This window comes from Equus caballus, chromosome 18 (genome assembly GCF_041296265.1).
Source record: "Equus caballus isolate H_3958 breed thoroughbred chromosome 18, TB-T2T, whole genome shotgun sequence".
In the NCBI taxonomy this organism is placed as follows: Eukaryota; Metazoa; Chordata; class Mammalia; order Perissodactyla; family Equidae; genus Equus; species Equus caballus.
In genome coordinates this window covers 46,229,233-46,256,981 of record NC_091701.1, presented here as the reverse complement: position 1 = coordinate 46,256,981, position 27,749 = coordinate 46,229,233, and the positions used below count along the sequence as shown (strand labels likewise).

Sequence of the window (27,749 nt, the reverse complement as noted above, 5' to 3'; positions counted from 1 at the left end):
AACAAAATTTGTGGATGCTATTAAAGCCATGCTTAGAGAGAAACTTATAGCCTAAGTGCTTTTACTAAAAAAAAAAATAATAATAAAGGCTGAAAGTCAATTTCAGTAATTTAGAAAATGATGGTAAATTAAAACCAAAGAAATAGAAGAAACTATAAATATAAAAGTGAAGAAAATAATAATGAAATAGAAAAGGACGTAAGGTAGAGAAGATGAAAAAAGCCAAAAATTAGTTCTTTGAAAGATCGAATACGTAAAAAGAGAGAAGTCACAAAATACTAATTACAGAAATTGAAAAGGGATCATTACTACAGATCCTACAGAGTTTTAAAAGATAATACAAAATTCTAAACAACTTTATGTGAATAAGCTTGAGATTTTATTTCAAATGGGCAACTTCCCAGAAAAATTAATGTTACAGAAACTCAAACAAGAAGAAACAGCAACTCTGAAGTGTCTTCTATCTATTAAAGAAAATAAATCATAATTAAAAACTTGTACACAAAAAACAACTCAGCCCCAGAAGGGTTCACTAGTTAATTATCCAAATAATTAAGGAAAAGTTCACGCAAATCTTAACCTCTCCCAGAGAACAAAAAAAGAGAAAAACCTTTTTCAACCTCTTTTAAGAGGTTAGCATAAACTTATGATCAAAACATAACTGCATATTTAAAGAAAGAAAAATTATAAGCCAAACTCTTTCACAAACACAGGTGTAAGAATATGAAACAAAATGTTAGAAAACAAAACACGGCAATATATGAAACTAATAATGTAAATGACAAAATTCAATTTAATTCCAGGAAATAACTAAAATTAACATCCTACAATCAATTAATGTTATTTACCACAATATCAAAATAAAGATGAAAAATAATATGATTATCTAAATAAGATGCAATAAAAATTTAGTAAAATTCAGTATCATTAAAAATGTAAAAATTACTAGAAAGTTAAGAACGGAAAGGATCCTCTTTAAGATGATAATGGGGGTCTATTTAAAAAACCTACACTAAACAGCACACTCAATAGTGAATTATTGAAACCTTCCCTGACTCAGATTGAAACAAGACTAACCATTATCATCATGCCTCTTCAATGTTATAGCAGATGTCTAGCTAGTCCAGTGAGGGAAGAAAATGAAAATGGTGGTAGTAGGATTGAAAAGAGGAGAAATCACTGAAATAGAAAACTGAAAAATGTGGAGAAAATCAGCAAACCAAAAGTTAGTATTTTGAATACATTTATAACATTGAAGAACCCCTAGATAAGCTAATTAAGAAAAAAATAAATTACAGATTTTCAATACCAGAAGTGAAAGCAGGATATGACTAGAGATGCCACAGATATTACAAGCATAGTAAGGGAATAATATGAACAATTTATGGAGTAAATTCAGTAACTTAGATGAACAAATTCTTAGAAAAATGCAACTTATCAAAACTGAAAAAAAGGAAGAAAAATTTTAATAGCCCTATATCTGCTAAAGAAATTAATACCTTTGATTAGAAACTCTCACACAAGAAAGACTCAAGTTCCAGATAGCTTTACTAGTGAATTCTATCAATATCAAAGGGAGAAATAATTCAACTCTCACAGAAATTCTTTCAGGAATGAACACTTCCTAACTTGTTTTATGAAGACAGCATTATCCTGATACCCAAAGCTGACAAATTACCCAGAAAGAGCATCAAAAATGAGAGAGAGACATAAAGACACACGGAAGAAAGATTTATAAATTTTACCACATAACCCTCAGGAGTTCCAGATGGGGAGAATAGAAAAATATAGGATGAGAAAATATTTATTATGCTAAAAGCTGAGAATTTTCCTGAAATTTTCTGAACTAAAGATATTAATAAATGTGAATCTTCAAATTACACCAGTATAAATTCTGAGTCAAATTAATAAAAGTAATTTCATCAGTAGACTAAAAAAATTGGAAAACATCAAAATAATTAGAATATAAGGTAATCTCTTAAAATGTGGCTAAAATAAAGCCATTTTGTGGGGAAAAAAAAAGTCTGTAGGTTGCTATCCACAGAACTTACTAATAGAATCCTCATATATTTCAAGAAGGAAACAGAACACAAAATGAAGAAGGAGGCAGAAGGAGCAAATTTGAAGAAAGGAATTAATTAATATGTTAGTCTAAATAAGTATTGCCTATACAAATACGCAATAATAACACTGCTTAATTTATTGGGTGTCAGGTAAGGTAGAATTAAAATAGTAGACAAAAATAAAGAAAGAAGTCGGCAATGATGTGTAATCAGAATGGGAAACTTTATTGTTCCAGATAAGGGTATACTATTGATTACATTTCACTAATTAAGTATGCACGTTAAAATTTAAGAGTAATTACTTATAAAAAGAAGCAAGAGAAAAGCAAGTAAGGAAAGAAGAAAGGAAGATAATGTGTATCTTGTCATGTGCATCTTGTCAACCAGCAGAGATGGGGAAAAGAAAAGAAAATTAACACAAAAGAGGACAAGACAGGAAGGAACAAAGAAAAAACTTGAAAAATCAAAAGCACAAAATAAGGTGACAAAAATAAAATCAAATATATCTGTATATAAAATAAATGTAGGTAGATGAAGATAGGGTATTAACAAAAAATGTCAGATTGATTTTTTTAATTTAGGTTTTTTAAAAAATATAAATTAGGTTTTAAATTAGGTTCTTTTAAAAATATATACTAACATAAGAACACAGACATATTTAAAAATAAAGATGGGAAAATGAGATCTCTATAATAGCGAAAAACTGGCAATGCAGGCTCATTTTTGTCAGATTAAATAAGTACAGATGTATCCAGTTTTACTGCTCATTCTACAGCTCAGGAGCAATTAATCCCGCCTCATTGCCAATAGAATAAATTCCAGACTCTTTAGCTTAACTTTCAAGGTTCTTCACCTCTGGCTACAACCTTCCTTTGGACAATTATGTTCATCTGTGGTCTCGCAGCTCCTATCAAAATGCTGACACGTAGTAGACACTCAAATATTTATTTAGTTCAGATGAAAGGAAATAACATTATCCATGCAACCACTGCAACATTTACATTTACAATGTAATAATTGCATAATGTCCTCTTCCTCTTTTTCATAAGTATTTTTTCTTTAAAAAAGTGAGAAGAGAAATATGCATACATCGTGGATCTAACGTCTGGACAACTAAGCAAAATTTCTTTCCCTCATGCCTCTTCCATCCTCCACCATTCCTGCAGATACTAACAGCAATAGACTTTTTTTCAGAAGATGATTTATGAAGTATCCTCTCCCATTTCTTGTACGACCCTCCTTTCCTCTACTTTCCTCTGTTGTTCTTCCCTCTCCTTTCTTCTCCTCTCCCTTTTCAACCCCTTCTCTCTTCTCAGCCCCTCCCTTCTCTTTGTAAATTGATCTGCATTGTACTGAGCTTAGGAAACTAATGATGATAAGAGGTGCCCAAGAATAGAGAACTTGAGAATGGGAATCTTTCCTCTTTAGATTTGTGACTTGATAATGACAAATGGAAAGCATGTTTTCTGGTGGCCAATGTGAACTGCCTCCCATTGGCCCAGATTAATGATTCTCACCCAACAAGGCATGTAGGATTCACCTGGGGGGCTATTTGATGAATCCATATTGTTTCCTAAACCACCCCACATTCATCTCATGCAGTATGCACTAGGGATGGTTGGGGTGCCACATTGTGGGGGTGAGTGTGTGCGTGTATGTCTGTATAATTTGATAAAGCTCTCTAAACTATTCTGATAGAATTCCCTTTCCACCAACTATGATCCGACAAGAAAACCTCTGATATAAATGGATCAATGTCACACTACAAGATAAACACACCAAAAGCCATCATGTTGGGAGCCTGATTTTGTACATGATGAGTTGTATAATGATTCTCTGAAGGGGACAGGTGGATTTTCTGTAGAGTACTTTTTTTCCCTATTGGGCAAGGATATCCTACCTCACTGGCTCTCAACCTTAGTAAAAATCAGCATCAGGGGGGAGCATTAAAAAAAATTGGATGCTTAAGTCTCATCCCTAGAGATACGAATTGAATTGGTCTCGTCTTGGTCTATGAATGGGCATTTTTTTTCTTCAAGCTTCTCAAGTAATTCTAATATGCAATCAGAACTGATATACATTTCCCAAATTGCTTGCAATTAAATGAGAAAACCAAGTGCGTCGTTTTGGAATTTTGTTTATACATTATAAAAAGTTGAGATCTAAGCTCTCTTAGAATTTTTGCCAAGGAAATTGTAGAAATGAATATAGAGACATTCCATGGACTTGTCACAGGAATAGCAGATTATTAGGGGCAGAAGCGCACAGAGCCATCGCCTACAGACTGTAATAAACAAGACATTTGGTGAGCAGAGAAGAAACAAGAGTGTCCTGAATGAAAAATCCCTGGAAGCCCAAGAAAGGGATGAGAAAGTATTTAGAAATGTAGATCAGGAATACATACAGAAGGAAGTAAAAAGGCAAAGAGAAAAACAAAATAAAATAGTAGGTGCCAGGAAGGAGAAAGGATGCACAACTTAAAATGTTAGTCAATTTTTTATTAATTTTTGTAACTTTCCACTACTCTACTCAATTCCATATCTAGCTTTTTGGCCAATATTAAAACTAGATATCCAGTGCACTCTTTTTAATTAATTTCCATTCCATGAAAAAATTTAAAGATGAATTATTATAGTTAATGCGTATTCTTTATATTTTTTCTGATAGATCATTTTTACATGATAGAAATTTACCTTTAAATGGCATTTCAAAGATAGAATCAAAGACAGAACAATTAAATACAAAAACAAAAGCAAAACCTTTATTCTTTTGGCTTGATTGTAATGTGGTTTACCGTTCTTTGTGGTAATAGCATTTTCCTGCATGCATTTCACCAACACACTACAAGTCAATAGCTTTAGTATAAAGAATCTACATTTATTGTTGCTTGTGAAAGAAACACAAAATGTTTCGCTGTAACTGGTAATATAATTTCACTACCTGGTTTGTGGGGAGAAAAAAAACTTGGATCCTATATCATATCTGATACAGTTCTAAAGCCATATGGGTCAATAAGGATAAGATCTATCTGTGTAAACAGACACTAGAAAAGACTGATGATTTACTGAATATAAAGACTAGGTGGAAACATCTCATTCAAGCAATGCCAAGAATAGCAAGTGATCTTTCCTTAAGCCTCTTTCAGTGATAGGGCATTACTATTTGGAATCAAATAAACGTTGGACTCAGTCTGAGATTCGTTTTACATTGAAATGTGTGCAAAGTTTACAGTACCAATAAAAAAGCAGAAACCTACACTGCATCTTAGTCTTCGTTTCTTATTTCGTGAAGTGCTTTAATTTAAAAGTGCTAGGAACAGAAACTAACAGTAGTGACTGTGACATCAACCTGAAGATACTTTTAATTTCTCATTTTATGTACAAAAGGCTGAAAAATAAAATAAAATGAACTTTTTACAGTATTTATATTTTCTTAGAAAACTCTAACCATATATTTTCAACAGATTTAAGCAGCTTGCAACATGTTTGTACAGTCGGCTTTTCACCATACAGCGTTCAATTAAGATTGGAAGAATAAAAAGCAAGAAGCTCTTCATTGTTTGCTGCGATCTATTGCTTAATGACATGAAGAATGAGGTCTTGATAGAACAATTTGTTTCACTTTACCACTGACATATGGCTTCCCATATTAGACTTCTGAACAGTGGAAGGAGTAAGATACAGCAGCCTAGGCAAGATAAACATGCAGCAGTGACAGCTTCAAACTCTAATGGAACCAATGACATCATATTACCTGTTGAAAGCTTGCAAACTATACTTACTGTGGTACATATTTGATGCAATAAATACTGTGCTTAAGTCATCATTTTTGTTTGCTCAAACATGCACCACTGGGTAGAATTACTATTTACAAAGCAGACTTGTATTTTTTAAATTGACATATACTATGTCAACCTTACCAAGAGCAGAAGATGGCTAAACGATACTGCAGGAAAAAGCAGAAGTAACTTTATAAAGTGGTGGTGGGGAACGCTTTTTGGTCAATTCAGGTTCTTAGAAAGGACTTGATAGGATATTTTTATTTTATGCCAAAGGACACTTATCAAAAATGTTATAATCATGCTACTGGGACACTGAACGACTATGTGATGGTGGGTGTGTCTCTGTGTGTGTATACATATATATGTATATACACGCACATATACATATATACATATATACATGTACGTATAATGGAATATGTAAAAATAAAACAGTTCTTTAACGTTTGTGAATTCTATGGAACATTTACAGGCACATTAAAATTTTTCTGGATGAGACACCTTAAAACATGAATAGCTATTTAAGCACCTCAAAAATCTAAAAACATCCTGAAACAAGAAGTAAACTCTTTCCTTTTGTCATGTGATTTTTTTCACGTGTGAATGAGAAGTGCAGCATGCCTTCATTTAAAATATATCCAGTTATACAATAGGGAAATGTAGAATTCCTACCTTTAATCCCTCTCCCCAAACACAAACCCATTTACAAAAATAGTCACATATAATAGTAAACAACCTGTGAATTAAAAAAAAAAGTGATAAATTCACAGCATACATTTTGTAAAAATATGGCAGGTGTGGCAGTTAACACATAAACAGTGGTGACAATTACCATTATCAAGTGTCACGTGTTGACTTTACATAAAAATTTAACTTCCCTCCCCCCTTTAAGTTGGTTCCTATAGTCTGAGTAGCCATTACGTCTCTGCTCTTCAGCAGTGTCAGCTGGTTGTGAAAACAGAAACCTCCTGGCGATGCTGATTTTCTGGTTTATTGAGTTCCAGTTTGCTGACCAGAGGTCCCTGTCTTGTTATAGGCACTGACCTTAAGTATACATTTGTAAAAACAGTCAGTTTGGCATAGACGTCCTGTGGGAGTCCTGTTGACACTAACACATCACCATCACAGGCTGTAAACAATTGATCACAAAATGGAATATTCTCTGTTTCTTTTTACTTTTTACTTTCCCTGATATCTTTCCCTTTGTCTTCCTTTTCTGATTTGTCTTTTTCAAATTTTTCTTTTTCTGGCTTGGTCACACTATCATAAGAAGGTGGCGAAGTGGTGGAAGGTGTTACATCGGTTTTCTCCGGAGTTGAATTCTCATTTAGTTTATCAATGAGGATATCTTCTTTGATAGGTGTTCCATCACCTTCTTTGACTTTGTCTTTCTTATATATACATGAAACCTTTTTAACTTTTTGCTTCAAGAGGTAGCGTCTATAAGCCCTCTGGATAACAATAGCAGACACCTCCTCTTGTTTGCGTTTCAAAGTGGTTGTGATGGGCTCATAGGAGACTTTGGAGGGATTTGATGCCATGAATCGCTCCTCCATCTGTATTCGAAGGGCATCCATCTCTCCACTCTCACCCAAAACACGCTTTGTAAAGGCAAATAAAATGTCAAGGCAGTGGATCCGGTCCCCACTGACCATGGGCAGGTCCATGGCAATGAGCTGGACTTTGTTTGGTTTTGCTATGAGAAGAGGAGGATCCAGGGCAGCTGCAAAATCAGAGAGCTTGGAGAACTCTATAAACTGAGTGGCATCAGGATCAAACTTCTCCCAAACCTCGTAGAACATCTCAAAGTCATCCTCACTCAGGGGCTCTGCACTTTCCTCAGTAGCAACACTGAAGTTCTCCAGGATGACGGCGATGTACATGTTCACCACAACCAGAAATGATATGATGATGTAACTGACGAAAAAGAAAATCCCAACAGATGGGTTCCCACAGTCTCCCTTAACTGAGCTTCCAGGGTGATCTTTTTCAGGGTCACAATCTGGAGGGCCACTGTTGAGAATAGGTGCTAGCAATCCATCCCAGCCAGCAGAGGTGGTAATTTGGAACAGACAGATCATGCTGTTGCCAAAAGTTTCAAAGTTGAACATGTCATCAATTCCAACTTCCCTTTTAACATAGGCAAAGTTGGACATTCCAAAGATGGCGTAGATGAACATGACCAGGAAGAGCAGGAGGCCGATGTTAAACAATGCAGGGAGGGACATCATCAGAGCAAAGAGCAGCGTGCGGATCCCCTTAGCTCCTTTGATCAGACGGAGGATTCGGCCAATCCTGGCAAGACGGATCACTCGGAACAGGGTCGGGGACACAAAATATTTCTCTATCAGCTCAGCCAGAAACATGCCTATGGAAAACCAAGATACAACAACAAAAATAGTATTACATTTAATAGCAGAAAATAAAAATTTACACTACTAAGATAAACACTAGTTTTATAAAATGTGGACATGAGAATTAGGTTTATATATACATACATACATTTATATACATATATATACATACATAGACACATATACATACACACATACAACCTGCAATATTTGTTCAGCAAAATGAAATGTATGTTTGTTGTTATAACATTAACACCTTTATACTAATTGGTGTTAATGGTCACTTTTGACCATTGAAAGTATCGATGGTCATTTTTCCTAATTCAAGAAAAGCATCTATCAAAAGAACGACTGAATTACTGAAGGCCTAAAGATGTCACAAAGCATATGGTAGCCAAGCATAGAAATGGATTTATATTTCTAAAATATTCGTTCTAGAATTTGGACAAGAACTAATGGATAAAGCATGTGATTTTGGATCATGAACATGAGAGTTCTTATTCTTCAGAGATGGTTGTTATACATTTTATTTGGGAGGTGGCAGAATGGTGTGGAGGAGAGAATCCATGCTTTGGAGACACTCATACTTGGGACTCATTCTGGTCCTTGATTTTATGCATCACTAAATGATGATAATACTTAGGGGTTTTTTGGTATTTTTGTGTGTTTTTTCCTAAGGAAGATTAGCCCTGAGCTAACGTCTGATGCCAATCCTCTCCTTTTTGCTGAGGAAGATTGGCCCTGAGGTAACATCTGTGCCCACCTTCCTCTATTTTATATGCGGGATGCCTGCCACAGCATGGCTTGATAAGTGGTGTGTAGGTCTGCACCCGGGATCGGAACCGGTGAACCCTTGGCCGCTAAAGTGGAGTGCATGAACTTAACCACTACACCAAGGGGTAGGCCCCAATATCTAGATTTTTTGTTTCTGTTAAAATTAATATTTACCGAGTAAATATTACTAGGCATAGTGTTAAGTGCATTTACTTACATAATCTCATTTAATCCTGACAACATTTTACAGAAGTATTCCTTGGAAAACCAGGGATTGGGGAGGTGAGGTAGCTTGCCAAAGGTCAGAGTTGGTAAGTAGTGGATATAGTGAAGCTCCAGACCAGGTCCGTATGACCCCCAAGTCTCATCCTTAATCACTATATTATTGCCACATAGCACTGTCGTGAGGATCAAATGGAATGGCACATTGCTTCAAAATTCTACTTTATCAGAGAAAGTGTATAAATAACGGAATGCTGTGTTTCTCTCTATGTATATGTTCTCTTTCCTGAAATGGGCAGAACCTCATGTTAAATCTCTTACATTTACTTTTAGTGCCTCATTTAATGTTCTGTACGTAAACACTTAATATGCATTGATGATAATGAGTCTGTTTTGAATTTTTGCACAAAATGTCTACTTCTGAAAAAGAATATTACCAACCATAGAAAACTAGCTGAACCCAAAGATAACATGAAGCTTATATGCGTGTGGATATACATAAATACATATACACTCTATTCCAGTTATCTAGGAGATCTTATTTATGGACTATTTGACTACTTCTAATGATTTATATGTGTACATGTGTGAATTGTTTATCAAAACAATACATGTCTATACTTCAGGGGTACGACTGAGTACAGGAGGATTATGCCAAAGTTGAAGTTACTGTCTTCTGAAATGAGACAAGATGATAAATGCAAGCTGAAAGATGTAATTTTTTTTTTTTACACATCATTTCATGCACAGCACGCAATTAGAGAAATGACAAGCTGAACAATGGACGATTAGACTTTTACTTGAAATTTGTGGATGAATGAGAAAGATCAATGGAAAACATTTTCAAAGTTTTAAAACGCAAATTTGCATTAACTTCCTTAATTAAGTAAAAGCACCTCTTCTTACCTACAATGGAGAGAATAACCACCACAAAATCAAAAATATTCCAGCCAATGGTAAAATAGTAATAACGAAGAGAGATTAGTTTCAGCACACATTCTCCAGTGAACAGAACAATAAACACTAGATTAATCCAGTACAAAATGTTTGTCATTTCTTGACTCTGGTCATCAGTTTCCACCATCATGGTGACCATGTTGAGGCAGATGAGGATCATGATGCTGATATCAAAGACTTGTTTGGTTACAAAATCAAAGACCATTCCTTGGAATTTGTTCTGGAACAAAGAATACATAAAACTTCATTTAGAAACTAGAAAAAAAATTCAAGTTCAACTTATCTGATTTCAACAGCAATATGAAAATGCAGCTTTTATAAAAGCACCATGTTTGTTTATACTTGGAAGAAAATTTTGTATATTGGAATATCCAACTCTTTTCAAATGTATTTGCTTTATTTATACTGTTCATAATACCAGATTTTATAAACTGACTCTATGTCAAAAACCACCGATTATGTTCTCAGTGCCCAGAATATCAACATGTGTATGATGGACAGTCGGTAAATAATTGCCACTATAATAAATCTTTGATATCCCACGTGTTGGGTGTGGGTATCAAAATTAACCTTTAAGAGTTAATAAATAAATACTTCTCCAGCTTTTTCTGTCATTTTTTTTCTTGTTTCTGCCTTTATATTCTCTCTCCAAAGCCACAGCATCTTAAATTCTACCTTAAGGTTCAGCTGAGAAGATGTTTTAAAAATTATAGTTTAAGAAAAGGGACATTCGTGGAACAACTGGTGAAATCCAATTAACTTCTGTATTTTATCTAAAGGTATTGTACTAGGTTAATTTCTTAGTTTTGATAACTCATCTATGATTATCTAAGATGTTAAAGTTAGGGAAAGCTGGGTGAAGATTATATGAGCTAACTTTTGTAAGAATAAAATTATCTTTAAAAAGATAATAGTTCATAATTCAGGTATTAAACCTTTGCCCTCTTCAGTTTGGACCTTATTTCCAAGCATTTAGTGGCCTTATGTCTTGCTTATGAAATTAAGTCCTTATCTTATAAACCAGTTCTGCTTTGGACCCCGTTTTGTTCCTTTTTGCCTGTATCTGTTTAGTATTTCAGGCACTCTAGGGCTTGTGCCCTGACTTACTTCTGCTAAGCTGTCCTTCTCTGCCTTCTCAACTAGCACAATTGATGTTCTGTCATCTACATACTTCAGAGTCTGCTTTTCCAGATGGACACGTTTATCGGTTTGGACTCTCTATATTAGTGCTCTGACCTCTCCCTGGTGAGAGACATCCATTACTGCCTACTGAAATTCTTGGACATCAAACACTAACTGTTTGTTACATTTTGCTCTTTTCTCTGAATACATATCTGCTCTGCTAGACTGGACTTCTATTGCTTCAGCTGGATCTGTCCCCCAGAGCCTCCTTCAACCTAATAAATGTGTCTAGTCACAGTTCCAAACCCTCCCTTCTTAGTTTTTATTTACTGCAGTTTACTTTTCCAAGTCTGGTTATGTTCCCCTTATTTCTATCTTTCTGCTATTTCCTACCACTCTTCTACCATATCATTTTATCTTGTTTATTTGTCCCCTCTGTTTAAAACAGACTTCTTCCACTCCTTCGTCTGGTGAATTCTCACTCAGTTTTAAGTTTTAAGCTCTCTGTGCTTTCAGAAAACTTTGTGCTTACATTTGTCATAAAATTGATGACTCTGTATTGCAACTGGGTTGCTCTTATTTAATTTTAATTTTCTCTTCCGTTGTCTGGAGGCTCTGCAAGGACAGAGCAGTGTCATTTTTCTCACAGATATATCACCTAGGGTGTAATAGGTTCAAAACTGCTTGAAAACAGAAAACTGGTGTTTATTTTCCTATCAGCACGATTAATCAAAAGCTCCTTAGATTCCCTGCCTATATAGTTTTCCAGGGGGTCACCTGAATGTACAACTCAAATCCCCAGTCACTGATCACCATCTCCAATTGAAACCCCGGGGTGCAGAATATGCTGGAGGAAGCTATATAACCCTGGAGGCCCTGTCCACCAAAGATTTATGCTCTCTCACCCCGTCTTGGCCCTTGACAACGATTAGCAATCCTTTGTCCCTCACTTGCTCCCAGGATAGTTTCAAACTTCTCAGAAACTTTTCATTCTCTTGCTCTCTATTCTTATTTCTTTTTTGAAAACATTACAGTCAATTGGTGTAAAGAAACTCCTCTGATTCCTTTTGCATATCATATTATCTTGATTTCCACACCTATCTTTTTATATAATACTCCAAATTCCTTAGAGGGCTCAGTCCCTTTTCCTCTATAAATCTAACCTAGACCACACTGTTCCTGAGCCACATTCTGAGCGACTTTATTCTATATTTGTTTTCTCTCTTCAATCTCTTCCCCTCCAGAACTCCTGAATTGCTTCAAACCTAATCTCGCAATCTTAAGAAAATTATTTTACTGTTTCTTCTAAATATTCATTCTCTCTCAGACTGCCCTCCCTTTGATCGATTGTCAAATTCTGCAAACTAGCATCTCCAATTTTCTTTCCATTCATGTCCCTACTTCACAACCTGCATGACACCACTGTTCGTCCAGTGGTGTAAGGCAAAAAGTCATAAGTCCTCTTTGTCACCTCCTTCTTCACTTCTCATATTCAATTAGTAGACAAACCTTTTAATTTCACTCCTGTGATAGCTCACAAATCCATCTGCTTGTGTTCGTCTGCACACCACTCTGATTCAGGCTACCTATCGTCTCTGAAATAGCTCCAAACAAGTCTACGATGCATACACACCACCTCCATCAATACTGGCTGAGTGATCTTCACAAAACCTAAACTGATCAGGTCCCCTTCAATGGTTTCCCATTGATCTAAGGATAAAGACAACTCTTGAACATGGCCTTCAAAGCCTGGAAAAGTCTGGCCCATCCTGACCTCTTCATTCTGAATATGTACCAAATGAATCCCCATTCCCTACACTCCAGGCTCGGTGGCCTTCCTACCTCAGGGTCTACACATATGCATTCCCCTTCTCATAAAGAGTGTTCTTATTCCCACTTTGCCTGTTGATACTTTCTCTCCTTCTTCCATCCTCAGCTCACGCACCACTTCAGTAAAGCCTTCCCTAACTTCCCTGATTAATGAGGCCCCTCCCCATTATCAGCTCTCACGGGCAAATGTATTCTTTCCTTCTTGGATGTTTCCCTTTGTTAGTGTGACTTTCTGCTTACTATTTGCTGTGCCAACTACTCTATGTTGTTTAATATTTAATTCCAAATGCTTAGCATAGTAAATTGTTAATGAATGACTGAATGGATGGATTTCACCAGATCATTTCCTAATTTGCCAAGTTGTTCCTAATAATATTCTAGCTAAGTGCACTGATCTTTTCTCATACATTCCTACTGCTTTCCAGGTAAATCTTTATGTCACCTGATGTAATTAGACAGCCTCTTTTCTTTTGAAATTTTCTCACACACACACACACATACTGCCTTATTGATTAATTTCATTCCCTCATTAACTTACCTTTTCCTACAATGGTGAAGCACCCAAGGCTTCATACTCAGCACATTTTTTTGGGTCTAATTATCTTTCAAAAATGAATCAACGCTTTAGAGCTCAACTGAATTTTGTCTAACAACTCTAAAACCCTTATCTCAGTCTGACATCCCTTAGGACTTAAACCAGTATTTCCAAACGCCTTTACAAGACTTTCATTTATGTTAGTGGAACCGATAATTTCACAAAACATCAACTGTTTTAGATTCTCTATTATTTATATGTCCTCCCTCTTTTCCTATATTTTATAGCTGCCTCATCCCGTTGAATCTTCTTATTGGCTCATTTATCTCCTGTTTTCCGGTCCTATTGGCATGATCCCATATTATGGACTCATCTTCTTGTGCATAAGGGTTCATCTTCTTGTCTAAGGCTCAGCATTATCTTGTCTCTAATATCTTCTCATACCAATCTCTAAAATCTCCTTTTCTTCACATTACTATACTGTTCTCTTAGCTACATTATACTTGCATTGTTTAATTAAGATTAATTTCTGCAGATTCATAGTGGTAACTTTAACTCATTTAACCCAGAAAACCTTGTGTTTACTACTCACTAACTCAAATATGTGCCAAATATTTCTGTGGCCTTGGAGTATACAATTTCTTTTATAGGGAATGTACTCTGCGTTTCTTTCCATCGATTCACATTGTATTATTTCTCAAAGACTAGGCTCAACTTAACATTCATTATGTTTTATCCAATGTAGCTATCTACTTTCTTTGAGCTTTGGCTGAGTTACAAACTGAACATGAGCACGGCCAGTTTTATATTGTTACTAATGATTTCACAAAGTCTTGATTCCTGGGGAACACTGGATTGCCTTGCACCATGTATACCTTGGGGGAGGAGTTCTGAGACTTAATATCTGAGCTGTTCCTCCAGGAGTGCTGGAAGAATTCAGAGACTCTCCTGACAACAATTCCCTTCAGCAACCAACAGAACCAGAAGCCACTGGCAAATATACAACTGGAACAACCATAGAAAGTCATAAAAAGAATGATGTCATCTGATCTACGGGCAAGATGCTAGGAGGAAATATGAGGTTTTATTAAAACCAAAAACCCCCAAAGAACTATGACCTGGTTCATTATTGATCCCATTCTATCTGCAGAGTTGGACAGAAAATGGGACTTATTTGAGATGTACCAATTATTCTGATCGTCCCCACTGCACTCTGAGAACATTCAGTATTTCCACATATGTATGTATGGATATGTTTTCTTCTCTACATTAGAAGCTCCTCAGTGACTTCAATCTTATGTAATACTATAGGCATATAAGTGTGAAAATTTTCATTTATATATATTTTATATCTTTATATATAAAATATAGTACATAGTTGATATATATATATATAAAATATGTATACTTAGGCTATCTAAGATAGCTAGTCACATTGCTAAGGTAAAAACTTTGTTTTGCAAATTCACAAAAATACTAGTATCTAGCAATTTGGGCTATGAAAGTGATAGATAACATAGGTTTTATTGGTGATGAAAGTATGTTATTCTTACAGCAGGTCGAGGTATGGGTTTTTGTGGTTTCTTTGAACCCAGTTTTTTCATTGCATTGTAGTATTTCTTCTGTTCTTCTGTCATAAAAATGTCTTGACCTCCAAAGTAAAGAAATAAAAGCAAAACTCGTTAAAATCATGTTCTTTGCTAGCTATAAAACTCACCTTAGTAATTGTGCGAAAATTGGCTCCCACGTTTTATTCTAATGTTGCTAATGTCTGTATTTATGGAGATGCATATACTCAATACATAAATTATGCCATATTAATCACGTTTCTACACTAAAAATAAAAACACATGCTATCTGAATTATCAAATACCTAAAAACATATAAACAATTAAGTCTCTCAAAATAATCTCTGAATTATATATTTTTTCTTTTTGGTGATTGCATTTTGGAGCCAAAATAAAACAGTGTGACATTTTTAGTTCACATTTTAGAGTAAAGATGAAGTTTTAGTATACTTATCTTCTTTTTCTGTTGATTGAAGTTATCGATGATGACACCAATGAAGAGATTCAGAGTAAAGAAGGAACCAAAAATAATAAAGATGACAAAATAAAGATACATGTACAGATTGTCTTCATACTTGGGTTGTAATTCTACCTACAAAATACGAAGAATGATAACTATTAGAACAAATACTTGTTTTATAAAAATGGCAGTGAATGCTCACTTCTCAAATCACGTCTTAATTGCTGGGAAGGAAAAAAGTAAACATTAAACAGATTTTATGACACATAAATCTAACATATTTATTAAGAGTCCTGCAAGATTATTCACTGACTTTAGAAAATGAAACTACTCATAAAAAAGTCTGAATAATTAAAATTAATTTCACCTAATAAATACCCAGATTATAAACACACTTTCCTTTATAAATGAAGACTCAAACAGGGCATTCAAAGTGAGGATTTCCTCTTTCCCCAGAAAAGATGCTAGAGTCACACCATTCTATGCTACAATGTTTAAGATTTACTCCTCTAAGTCAGTTCCTCATCCATAAAATGGAAATAATAGAACCTAAACCTCATTGTAGTTGGGAAGGTTATATGTATCAAGGTATGAAAAGTGCTTGAAAACAGTGCTCGGCCAATTATAAGAGCTAAGTATAAAGGTTTGACTCCTATTGCACATCTCTTTTGGTAGGTTACAAGCATTATTGTATCTGTGGATATAGGTACATGGCTAGGATCTTTCCTTTCTGAAAATGAGTCTATTGATTCATTCTACTCAGGCCTTTGGCACTGTTTCTGCAACAATGATACACTCTCTTGTCCAGCACACTTTCGGTTAAAAAAAAAAGTGTGCTAATTGGTTTGAGCTTTGGCTGTAACCTACAGTTCAGGTTTCACAGGATATTGTTCTAATCAACTCAGTTAACCTGTCATAAGTAGCAATGGATGCACGTAATGACCCCGAATGTCGTGAAGTCAATTTAGAGGGTCAGGGCTAACATGACTTTTTTTTTCTAACAAAATAGAGTAAAATAGAAAACATTGGAAATATTGTAAAAGTACCTATTCTTTGATGAGACTTTTATTTCATTTCTGTGTGTGTGTGTTGGACAGTGATATAAAATGATATTTTTAAATGTTTTTAAATTAAATATAATACATACAGAAAAGTGTACAACACCTAAGTGTAAAATATACCAAATTGTTATAAAGTGACTCTCACAACCCAGGACATTGTCAGGACCTCAAAAACCCTTGCTGTATTCTTCCAAACATAAATTTTACCATTTCTGTTGCAGGCAATCATCCTGACTTTTCTAAGAATTTTGTCCTTACTTTTTCTTTAGAGTTAACAACTAAGTGTGCATTCTTAAACAATAAGGTAACTTGTGTCTACATTTGGACTAGTAGACAGATTTATTACAATTCTGTTATATTTTTAAGACTCACCCATATTACTGGGTAGACTGTATTCATATATCATTTTCATCACTGCTTCATATTCAATTATTTGTCCATTTTTGCTACTTTTGAGTTGTTTCTAGTTTTTTGCTAGTGCAAAAAAAGTTACATTCATTCTTATACAAAGATTTGCCTATACCTGTGCACAAGTTTCAGCAGGCTATATAAAAATGAAATCTCAGGGGGAAAAGAATATTTTTTACTTTATTGAATAATGTGATAATGCCCAACTTTTTTAAAGGAATATTTATCCATTTTTTCCCCACCAGCATAGTAGAAGAGTTCTTATTGCTGTTTATCCTTGGAAGCACTTAATGTTGTCAGACTCTTAATATTACCAGTGAGGTAGGTTTATAGGTGATAACTTATTTTTGTTTAAATTTGCATTTCTCTGTTGATTAATGAGAGTAACAGTCAGCAAATTTTCATAATTTTAGTGGCCAATTGACTCTATCTTTTGTAAAGTGCTTGAATGTCAAGGAGTTATGTATCAGACAGTGTATGCTAAATTATTAAGGAAGAAACTGAAAGTAACTTTCCTGTCATTTAAGTTATTGATAGGGAAGGTGGAAGGAATTTTAAACAAATTAATCAAATTGGTAGGAAACTGCTGTAGAAAGTAGTCATGAGCCCATTGTTTGTGGCCAGGGTTCAAAAACATGTTCTACCACTTAACACATTAAGCCCCCCTTTCCTCCAATGGTAAAATGCAGTTAATATCAACTATGTGATAAGGTTATTATTTAGGATTAAATGAGATAATGTAAGAAATCCCTTAGCAGAGTGAGTGGTAATAAATCATAAAATCTTTATTATTATTCAAAAAGCTCATAAGTGGGATTCCTGATAGGGCTTGCAGAGTTACAATGCAGGGTGTTTAGCTCTTGTGCTCTCTCTCTCTCTTCTTTTAATAAATTGCAAAAAAAAACCCCAACTCAGGAATTCTTTCTGAGTTAACACCTGGTTATTAGTGTTAGGGCAATAACATTTGAGCTCAATTACTATGCTCTGGCAATATACCAGAAGCCAATCTTTATTTTTCAAAATGTGACTTCCTCCCTCATTGTGAAGTAATGAGAAATTAATGGAAACTGTACAAAAAAATTCCAAAGTACTGATGTGTATAAGGTAGATTGTTAAAGCTCCTTTCCTCTACCACACACTCTCACTTCCCAGAGAGAAACACTATTAAGGTTTTGTTTTGTTTTGTTTCCTGTTTGGTTTTTCCTCCATTAGTCAGATCCTTCCTATTACAAGGAAGATAAGAAGCTGGAAGAAATCTGTGACACATGAAAAAAGTGCCTGTGAGGACTTCTAATGCACAAATGGCCAGAATTATCAGAGCCAAAAATAAAATGTCTCATTTTGAAAACACTCAACAAATTTCTACATGCCAGGTGCCACACTAGATACTAGAATAGAGATGTTAAAAGATTCACAGTGAGTAGAGAAAAACATTCAAATCAAATTTTGGAAGAAATAATATATGGTTGAATATTTTATTTTTGTAATACCGATGTGCTCTATAAATTGGCCAATAGCTTTATTTTATTGACGTTATCACTAAATTATAACAGTGTGGAAATATTCACTGGATCAAATTAAACAATTTTCCCTCTAAATAGACTTACATTTCGTGAATCGACAGCTGCATACATGATGTCCATCCATCCCTTAAATGTGGCCTGTAAAAAAGTCACATTATTTAATTTCTTTTTCTCCCACAAATTATAATTTTAGAAAAGAAATTAAGTATCAGATTAATTGACCAAGATCCATTCCAAAATCAGGTATGTGAAATAGTTTGGGGTTGAGGCCAGCCCAGTCACATAGTGGTTAAGTTTGCGCTCTCTGCTTCGGTGGCCTGGGGTTTGCAGGTTCAGATCCCAGGCACAGACCTACACACTGCTCAACAAGCCATGCTGTGGCAGCATCCCACATACAAAAGAGAGGAAGATGGGCATAGATGTTAGGTCAGGGACAATCTTCCTCACCAAAAAATGATAAATAAAATAAAAAAATAGTTTAGGGTTAATATTTAAACTCTTTGGGCAAAGTTTTATGATACATGAATTGAAAATACTTCAACTTTATATTCCTTATAACATTTTTTATGTATCTTTAACATCTATAATTAAATCATGATAAATGATAACAGTATGCTATCATCAAAGCAATTAACAACCTTGACTCTGTCATGCCTATAAGAATATACCATGAAATTTGATGAAACAATTTCATGTATACAGTACTAGCACCAGACAAGGTGAAAACTATGCTGCATTGTTTGATCTTAATGCCTTCTTTTGTACTTATTCTTTTCTAAATGATATCACCAATCACCAATCATGATGGTTGTTCTTGAAAATCTCCTCAATATTGTTGAACAAACTGTTTTGAGGCAGTTATTCTATGAGAAGAAGCAGTTTCTTAATTGGAAAACAAAAATTATATTCAACTGCAATTTATTCTATTAAATATTTATTTTTTGTTATGTGGACATAGCAATCCTGAAAACAAAATTCTTGCACGTTTTTCAGGTCCTTAGTGCCTCAGGCTCTGTCCTTCCCCCTAATATTCATCCACTGTTGGGTATTGAGTAGGAGGGTTATCTCAGGGAGCATGTGGATATGACTGAGTGGGCAGTTGAGGAGCCGAATGGATTTTTATGAATTTATAGCAGACGTAATAGTTTGGGTTGGAGGTTTTTCATTTGCAAGGGAGCAAGCTCCCTATCTGAAAGTGTTCACCCAGCAGGCAGAAAGATGAGAATTGGGGTTGGAGTCTGAGCTAGGGGTATAAAGGTGGGGAGTTCGGGTTATGGTGATGGTGAAGGTTGGTAAGTGGAGACATGATGAGGGATTAAATATTGTCTGGTTGCTGAGAAGGAGTATAGAAATCTACCATGTGCCCCCCTGCCCTCCGAAACACACACATCTTTCCAACCCGACCCTGGGGTCAGTGCCTCTACTTTGCTTAGAGTAGGAATGAAGGAACACAGTGGAAACCTACATAGAAGTCTTAGAAACAATGGACTGTTGCTGGAATACCTAATACATGATCCGGGAGACTATAAACTTTGTAGAACTGTCTAGTGTCTAACGCGGTGCTGAAAGATAGTTCAGCAATGACTGAGGAAGAATCTAGGCAGATGGGCCAGAGGAAGCATGTATTTGCAAATAGTGAGAAAGAAGAACTTGAGACTCATTTCAATAATACATCACAGAGAATAATAAAGTGGGCACTTACTACTTGAAGCAGAGAAAGATATCCGAGTCCCACATTATCAAAGTTTACTTTCACATTTTTCCACCTGGCAGTCTGATTGCTCTCTATGAGGGCTTTGCACTCGCTGTAGTTGTTGACCACGCTTACGTCAAACATTTCTCCGGTGGTGTAGTTAATACAGTGATAAAACTTGCCCGCAAAGAGATTCACTCCCATGATACTGAATATCAGCCAAAAGATCAGACAAACCAGAAGCACGTTCATTATGGATGGAATGGCTCCTAAGAGAGCGTTGACAACAACCTGGCACAGAAACGCAAAGGAAAAAGAAGTGAAAAGTCAGCAACAAATATTTATTTATTTTTACCTATTTTTAAACACTATAAAAACAACAGTCAAATGATAGAAAATATATATCTATTCTTAAATTAAATATTGGGCACAAACCAATCTCTGGTAGCTCCAACTAAGAATTTTACAATTATACTTAAGAAGGATGTATAAAAATAAATTTTATATTAAGGAATATTTTCTCAAGAGGTAAGGATATACATGCAGCAAATTTTCATTAATGAATGGAACTAATTGTAAATGCAAAGATTGGCTAAGAATACAAATAGTGACATGACTATAGAAGTCATGTTACCATGTGCACATTACAATTTTTTTAAATCATGCAAACAACACAATCTGCTATTTAAAATTTGAGAATAAAAGAGAACACTTGGGGATCTGTTTCCAAGATGAAAGGGAATACTGATGATAATTATTCTGAGAAAGCAAATGTCAACCAGGACGGTCCTAAGCAATGTAGTATAGGGTCAATGTACGTACAAAAGATCCTCAGCAAAGAGACTGGAGCTTGGAGACTGCACATGTGATGAAGAGAAAAGGGTTTGCAAGTCTGGAGATCTGTATTCAGTCCCTATCACAAATGAGCTGTGCGCCTTTGGGCAAGTTATTTAACTTTTCTGGCCCTAAAAGTCCTCCTTTGTGGAATCCCTTTCAGAAGAAAATTCTCAAATTATAAATTGAGAGATTACAATAATCAAAACATAGGCTTGGCTATGAGTGGCTTTGTTTTCAGAAAATAGGGCGATCTGAGTCCCAGGGTTTTGCTTGATGGCTTGGTTACTCGAAGTTTTCTCAATTAACCAGGGCTTCTAGGGGACTTTTTCAGGACATTTCTTAATTATCCCTGAAGTTGATATTTAGCTAAATTTCTTGCTCTGTACAAACACACCTAAACCACATCAGAAAGAAACTTTATCGATGAGTAGACATTGAAAATATGAGAAATACGTTAGCTTTCTTCAAACCCCTTATGGGATAAAAAGCATATACACATGCATCCATACGTACATATAAATATATGAGCAATGATATCTTACAGCAACAATACCAAATGGGTACTTGGCAAAAGGCACAATTCAGCTGTAAATTGATACCTGCAGCCTATTCAGTGAAGGATAACATTTTAACGTATTTTTAAAGGAAAGTAAGTTTTAACGAACTTATAACAGTGTTAAGTTACTACTAGAATTTCAAGTCTCTTTGATAATTCAGAGGTGCTTTTAGATTTGACACTGCACTTTTGAGTTCACCACAAGGAATGCTCCACAATGCAAATGTGAGCCGGCCCTGGTTAATAGAGTTCTGATTGGAAAAAAAAAAAAAAAAAAAGCCGAATTTCAAAGAAACAATACATGTGTTTTCCAAGAGTGTCAGATCTATTGAAGGACTAGGAATTTAGGTTCTTACATAGGCAAATTCCATATAGAAAATATGAAAATTATTCTAGTACTGAAAGTTTGAATCTCTCTTTTTTTAAATTAAACCTACTACTGCAAAAACAGTGATTTTAAATTGGGAAAGTGAAAAGAATTTAACAGCTAACAATTCCTTTTTGGCAACCATTTGCACACGCACCTACACACACCGTTCATTTCTGGTTGTGTTTGCAACATTTAGAGAAAGTCCTAAGTAACTATTTTCAAATGTCACAAGAAGTATCATTTTCCAAAAGTTCCTTTTGAATAGCTACATCCATTGAGACAGGATCATCATTTCCTCGGTGCTGAGGGTATGTGGTCTCAGGTTTTGTGCCCCAGGGGGTGACAAATGGCAGTACACATTCCTCCCTGTTCCTTTGTACCACCTTTCTAAATGAACGTTAGATTTCCAGTTGACCTACTTTTTAGCTATCTCAGCCTGTGTTTGAAAGCTAAAAGGCCAGATTCAGACTTTAAAAGGCTCAAAACACATCATATGGAGCAGCGAAGAAATGATGAAGAACAATTTGGTGGTTTTTAATTACAGTGACTGGGATTTCCTGCACATTTATAAGTGGAATGAACATCGCTAATCTTAACTCACGTCAGAAGCCTACACAACATGACAGAGATTTCCCACTGAGTGAAAAATCTAGTTAGAAGCAATCCAATTGCTTCTAATTAGAAGCAATCACTCAGGCATCATATTCTGTGAGGTCTCCAACAGTTTCAAGTGTATGGATGTCTGACAAATATTATTGATTGATTGGTTACGTCAGTATGAACGTTGAAGACACAGATTCTCCATGGATTTGTCATTTCTAAGGTACACAATGTCAATCTGTTCTCAATTATGATTCTAACAAACTCTAAAGCATTTGGTCTTACCCTCATTCCTTCAAACCGGGATAAGGCTCTCAGTGGCCTCAGAGCTCTTAGTGTTCTGAGGGATTTGATGGCACCGAGTTCTGAGTAACCCAAGGCATTCGCTGTTAAGCTAACCAATGAGACCTATACAGAAAAAGCAACACGATTTTCTTATTTACAGACAAAAACGCTTACACAGTTCAACCTTGCTCGAGGCAAGAAACCAGCAGTTTTCAAACTTTAGTGAGTATCAAAATCACCCTGAGGGCTTGTTGAAAGCACAGATTGCTGGCAGAGTTCAGTAGGTTTGGTGTAGGGTCTGAGAATTTGCATTTCTTCAAGTTCCCAGGTGCCCTAATGATACCGGTCTGTGAGTCACCTTGAGAACCACTGTTATAAATTCATGAAAAAGAAGAAAATATACATGTTCTCTTTTCAAGATTCTTGACAGAAAAAGAATGACACAGATATGTAATCTTTATCTACAGATCTGTAAAACTTGATCACTTCTCATATTATTTAGCAGACCTGAAAGGGAAATTAAAACTTCGTACAAGTATACAGCTACGCAAACCACAGGTGAACCAGAACAAAAATACACTCAGAAAGATCCAGGCCTCTCCACGGTGGCTTTGTCTTTCTGTAAATTTCAGTGTGAGGGTATAAAATTAATAATTAGGTCAAATTAAAATAACTAACTAAAAAGAAGTTGAGATTTTAGTATAACTAATTAGAAATTGCTGGAACAATGTTTTCTTTAGTCATTTATATAGATGACTAATGTAGATGATAAAAGTTCTAAAATCTCAGCTAGAAAGGAAAAAACAACAGTCATAGGTGGCACAGAAATGTCTGCTCTCCTCTGAAAATACATAGAAAACTTATTAAAATTATGTAAGCAAAGAAAAGACATTTTCTCCTGTAGTATACCTGAATTTCAAAAGCAGATGAATGAAAACAGATGTGTAATATAGCTTTTAAGAGTATGGTGTTAATGGATATTTGAAAAATATATTTTTTAAGAAAAATAAGTGAAGTGCATAGAAAATTTTCACAACAAAACTTGACTTAATTGAACTAATTTTGCACATATAATCTGAAAGAGTGAAACCTGTAAATTTGGAAAAATTGGAACTATAAAAATTTATCTTAAGTGGTTTATATATTTTTCCTAAAATCTAAACTTTTAGGCTTTATAAGTCCCATCTTCACAGACAATTGGATAATAAAGTTACTGAATTATCATTTATTGTGAAGATTTTCTGTATATAAATATGAGGACCTGCAGTACTTTTCTTCTCTGCAGACAGAACCAAAAACAGAAAGGCATAAATTAAAGGATGAAAGAAAAAAGTTAGACATGAGAAAAAATTCTGAACAGGGCAACATTGATTGGCTAATTAAAAGAAGTGGTAAAATATTCAATTTTATATGACTTGTGTAGCTAAATGTGAAAAGGAGATGCATTTAGGCCTTCTCTTTCTGGAGTAACCTCCTAATTAGCCTTTTGGCCTCTAAATAATCCCCTTTCTATTCTCTCATTCACACCTCCACCAAATTTCTCTGCCTAAAAGAGTGAACTTTTCTCGTCACTCTCCATAGATAATTCCTCAATGGCTTCTTCTTTATTAACTCGAGTCTAAATCTCTTTGGATGGCCTCCCAGCTTCTTCAAACTCTTCTCCAACTTGTCTTTCTTACCTTATCATCCAATTACAAAACGTCTTCCCTCACCTTGTGGCACTGTGCTTACCCTGTAGGACTACTTGTTTCTAGAACAGGCCCTGCTTTGCTTTCATCAGTGTCTTAATGCTTTGGTGTCCCTCCCCTCCTCTCTATCTGCTAACACTCTCACCCCTCAAACTCTAGCTCACACTGCACCGCTTTCACGAAGCCCTTCCTCCTCCCTCAGTGAAGTCAGTGGCTCTCAGTACAGATGTCCTCATCTCAGTGCATATATATCTGTCCTCACTATTCAACTGTAAGCTCCCACAGGCCCAGAAAAATGTTCATATTTGTATCTCCCATAACAAAATGGATGGTAAACAAATATATTTGATAGAAAGCAAAGCATTGATTAGTTTACTATATTATCATAGCAGTTTTCTTAAATCTAAGAAGGTAAACACCAGGATATGCTGGTACAGATAGCCACCGACTTTCAAAAGCTCACGTTATGCCACTTTGCATTTATGAAAGACATACATTAGTATCTGTTTTCACTAAATGAAAGAAATCTGAAGAGGATTTTCACTTCTACAAAAAAAAGCAAAAATAGCGTTCAGTGTTTGTTTTGCAGAGAGCCATTATGCAGGCTGTGTATTTATCATATCATTCCTGCTCTTACTATATCTTAGCGTAATTTTAGCTTTTATGTGTTATTTGGTATGATTTGGTAGGCTATTTTGGGGGATCTGAGAATGCTCAAAAATTCTCCCATTTATGGGGCTGGCCTGGTGGTGTAGTGGTTAAGTTTGCATGCTCTGCTTTGCTGGCCAAGGATTTTTGGCTTTGGATCCCAGGCACAGACCTACACACCGCTCATCAGGCCATGCTGTGACGGTGTCCCACATACAAAAAAAATAGAGGAAGACTGGCACAGATGTTAGCTCAGGGCCAGTATTCCTCGCACACACACAAAATTTTCCCATATAAATTAATGATAATTGCTTCTTCCTTTAATGCCATTTCAGCTTAACAAAAGATTTCATGGAACCCTCTACTTTCAGATAGTGGGGAAAGCCTGTAATATGCGCATCAGCTGCCAGACAACTAGATTTCTCATAAGAATTTCTTTGTATTCAGGTAGTATTGGCTTAATACCTTTATTATTACATAGCTATATTAAATATCAGATATTTTTATTATAAAATTACCAATGTATCATAACCACATACAGAAAATAAAGAGAAAAAGTATCATACACAATCTCATCATACAAATAAAAGAATGGTTATTCTTGGTATGTTTTTCCATTGTTTGTAATATCCAAAGACATTATTCTTAAGTATTACTTATTGTATCATATTTTTGCTGTAAAACTTTTGATGTAATTCTGGGTGTAGCTTTATATGTTATATTTAACAGTAGATTTGCTTTGGGCAGATTAGAAAAAAACTAAAATTTCTTATATTCTCTTAAATTCAAACAACTCTCTTTGTCTTATAAACTTTTTCTTCTGTTTGGTGATTAGAAAGCTCACACTGGATTAAAAGTTGATATGTCTTTTCACCTCAAACTGTGAAAAATAATCTTCTCCATGAAGGGGTCCACCTTTTTTCTTTTGCTAGCATAAAATGTAAATTTTATATATCAAAAAGTCTTTAATTGCCAAGAAACTATTACAATCAACAGAATATTATCTTTAAAATGCACTATTTAACGCATTGTACTTTCCTGCCACTTCCAGTATCTTCCCCATCTCTATTGACTGTAAGCACCATCCTGTCCTCTCTCCCCACACCCCCAGCCTCTGTCCCCACTGGCTCACCTAGTCTTTTCTAAACAAAAGGCTTTTAAGTTCCTTTCTTTCCATTCTGAATGAACTACTAACTTAAAAGGGATTTAACAAGTAAATCTTGGGGCCAGCCTGGTGGCATAGTGGTTAAGTTCAGTGCACCCCACTTCAGGAGCTTGGGTTTGCAGATTTGGATTCTGAGCATAGGCGTGCACCACTCATCAAGCTATGCTGTGGCAGCAACCCTCCTATAAAATAGAGGAAGAATGGCACAAATGTTAGCTCAGGGCCAATTCCTCAAACAAAAAGAGGAGGATTTGCAACAGAGTTTAGGTCAGGGCCAATCTTCCTCATAAAGAAAAAAAAAGATGTAAATCTCCAAAACTAAAGAAAAATGATTTTTAAATTTTTTGTTCAGTTAAGATCTTATATTCGTGAATAAAAGGTGAGATCTTGCTCAAAATTCTCCCTCAGAAATCAGGGAGTAACCTCATATTCAGCTTTTTAAAGCCTCTTATATCCTGGTACTCCTATTACTTTATTTTCAACACCAATGCAGTTTAATAAAACCTTTAAATAACTGGATAAGTGGTCCATAGCCAATCTGTTTCTACCATCATACAAATCAAGAGGTGTCTCTTCTATTTGGACTTTCAAATTTCTTTGTAATTAGTAATCCATCTGTGAGACAACACTTCCCAAGGGCCTCTGGTGATGACAGAGATACTAACATCAAAGCTGCCTGCGAAGAATTTAAATACAGTTATTACGTGAAACGTGAGAGTGAAAAAGCAAAGCTTCATCATTAGTATATTCTTTTGTTTAACTTGGTATTTTAAATATTAATTTGAAATTAAATCAATACATATAATAAGGTGGCATTTGACTGTTTCATCTATGAAAGTATATGCATTTAAATAGGCAAAATAATGTTTTGCTAAACCATTCTGATCTCAATAAAATTACTTGGAAAAAAAAATGTTTTGGGGCATCTTCCCTTTGGGAAAATGGGAATCATCGTTTGTATTTGGGCCCATGCAGTATTTACTGAGAGCCCACAATGTACCAGGCACCATTGCTAGGACTAGCCTGTACCATCACATGCCGACGGAATGAAACAAGAAAGTGCAGAATACTCACATCGACAATCAGGAAATCTAGCCAGCACCAGGCATTGGTAAAATATACTTGAAAACCATATGCAACCCACTTGAGAAGCATTTCCAGAATGAATATGTAAGTGAAAACTTTGTCAGCATATTCTAACATGGTCTTAATGGTTTTTCGCTGCTCAATATATATATCTTCAAAGGCC

General features: G+C 35.3%; 1 protein-coding gene across 4 annotated transcripts in view; it reads right to left on the bottom strand.

Moving 5' to 3' along the window:
- Positions 1-4,546: 4,546 nt before the first annotated feature.
- The window catches only part of SCN2A (sodium voltage-gated channel alpha subunit 2), a 139,753-nt gene continuing 116,550 nt past the window's right edge, over positions 4,547-27,749 (bottom strand). For all 4 annotated transcript variants that reach the window (XM_023623062.2, XM_014732515.3, XM_023623059.2 and 1 more), the window contains exons 20-27: positions 27,575-27,748; positions 23,000-23,122; positions 20,361-20,642; positions 18,743-18,796; positions 15,661-15,798; positions 15,192-15,296; positions 10,101-10,371; positions 4,547-8,212 (exon numbers count right to left, since the gene is read on the bottom strand). In XM_023623062.2, the coding sequence (XP_023478830.1) occupies positions 7,017-8,212; positions 10,101-10,371; positions 15,192-15,296; positions 15,661-15,798; positions 18,743-18,796; positions 20,361-20,642; positions 23,000-23,122; positions 27,575-27,748 (2,343 nt within the window). In that variant the 3' untranslated portion in view covers positions 4,547-7,016. The remainder of the gene's footprint in view (positions 8,213-10,100; positions 10,372-15,191; positions 15,297-15,660; positions 15,799-18,742; positions 18,797-20,360; positions 20,643-22,999; positions 23,123-27,574; position 27,749) is intronic.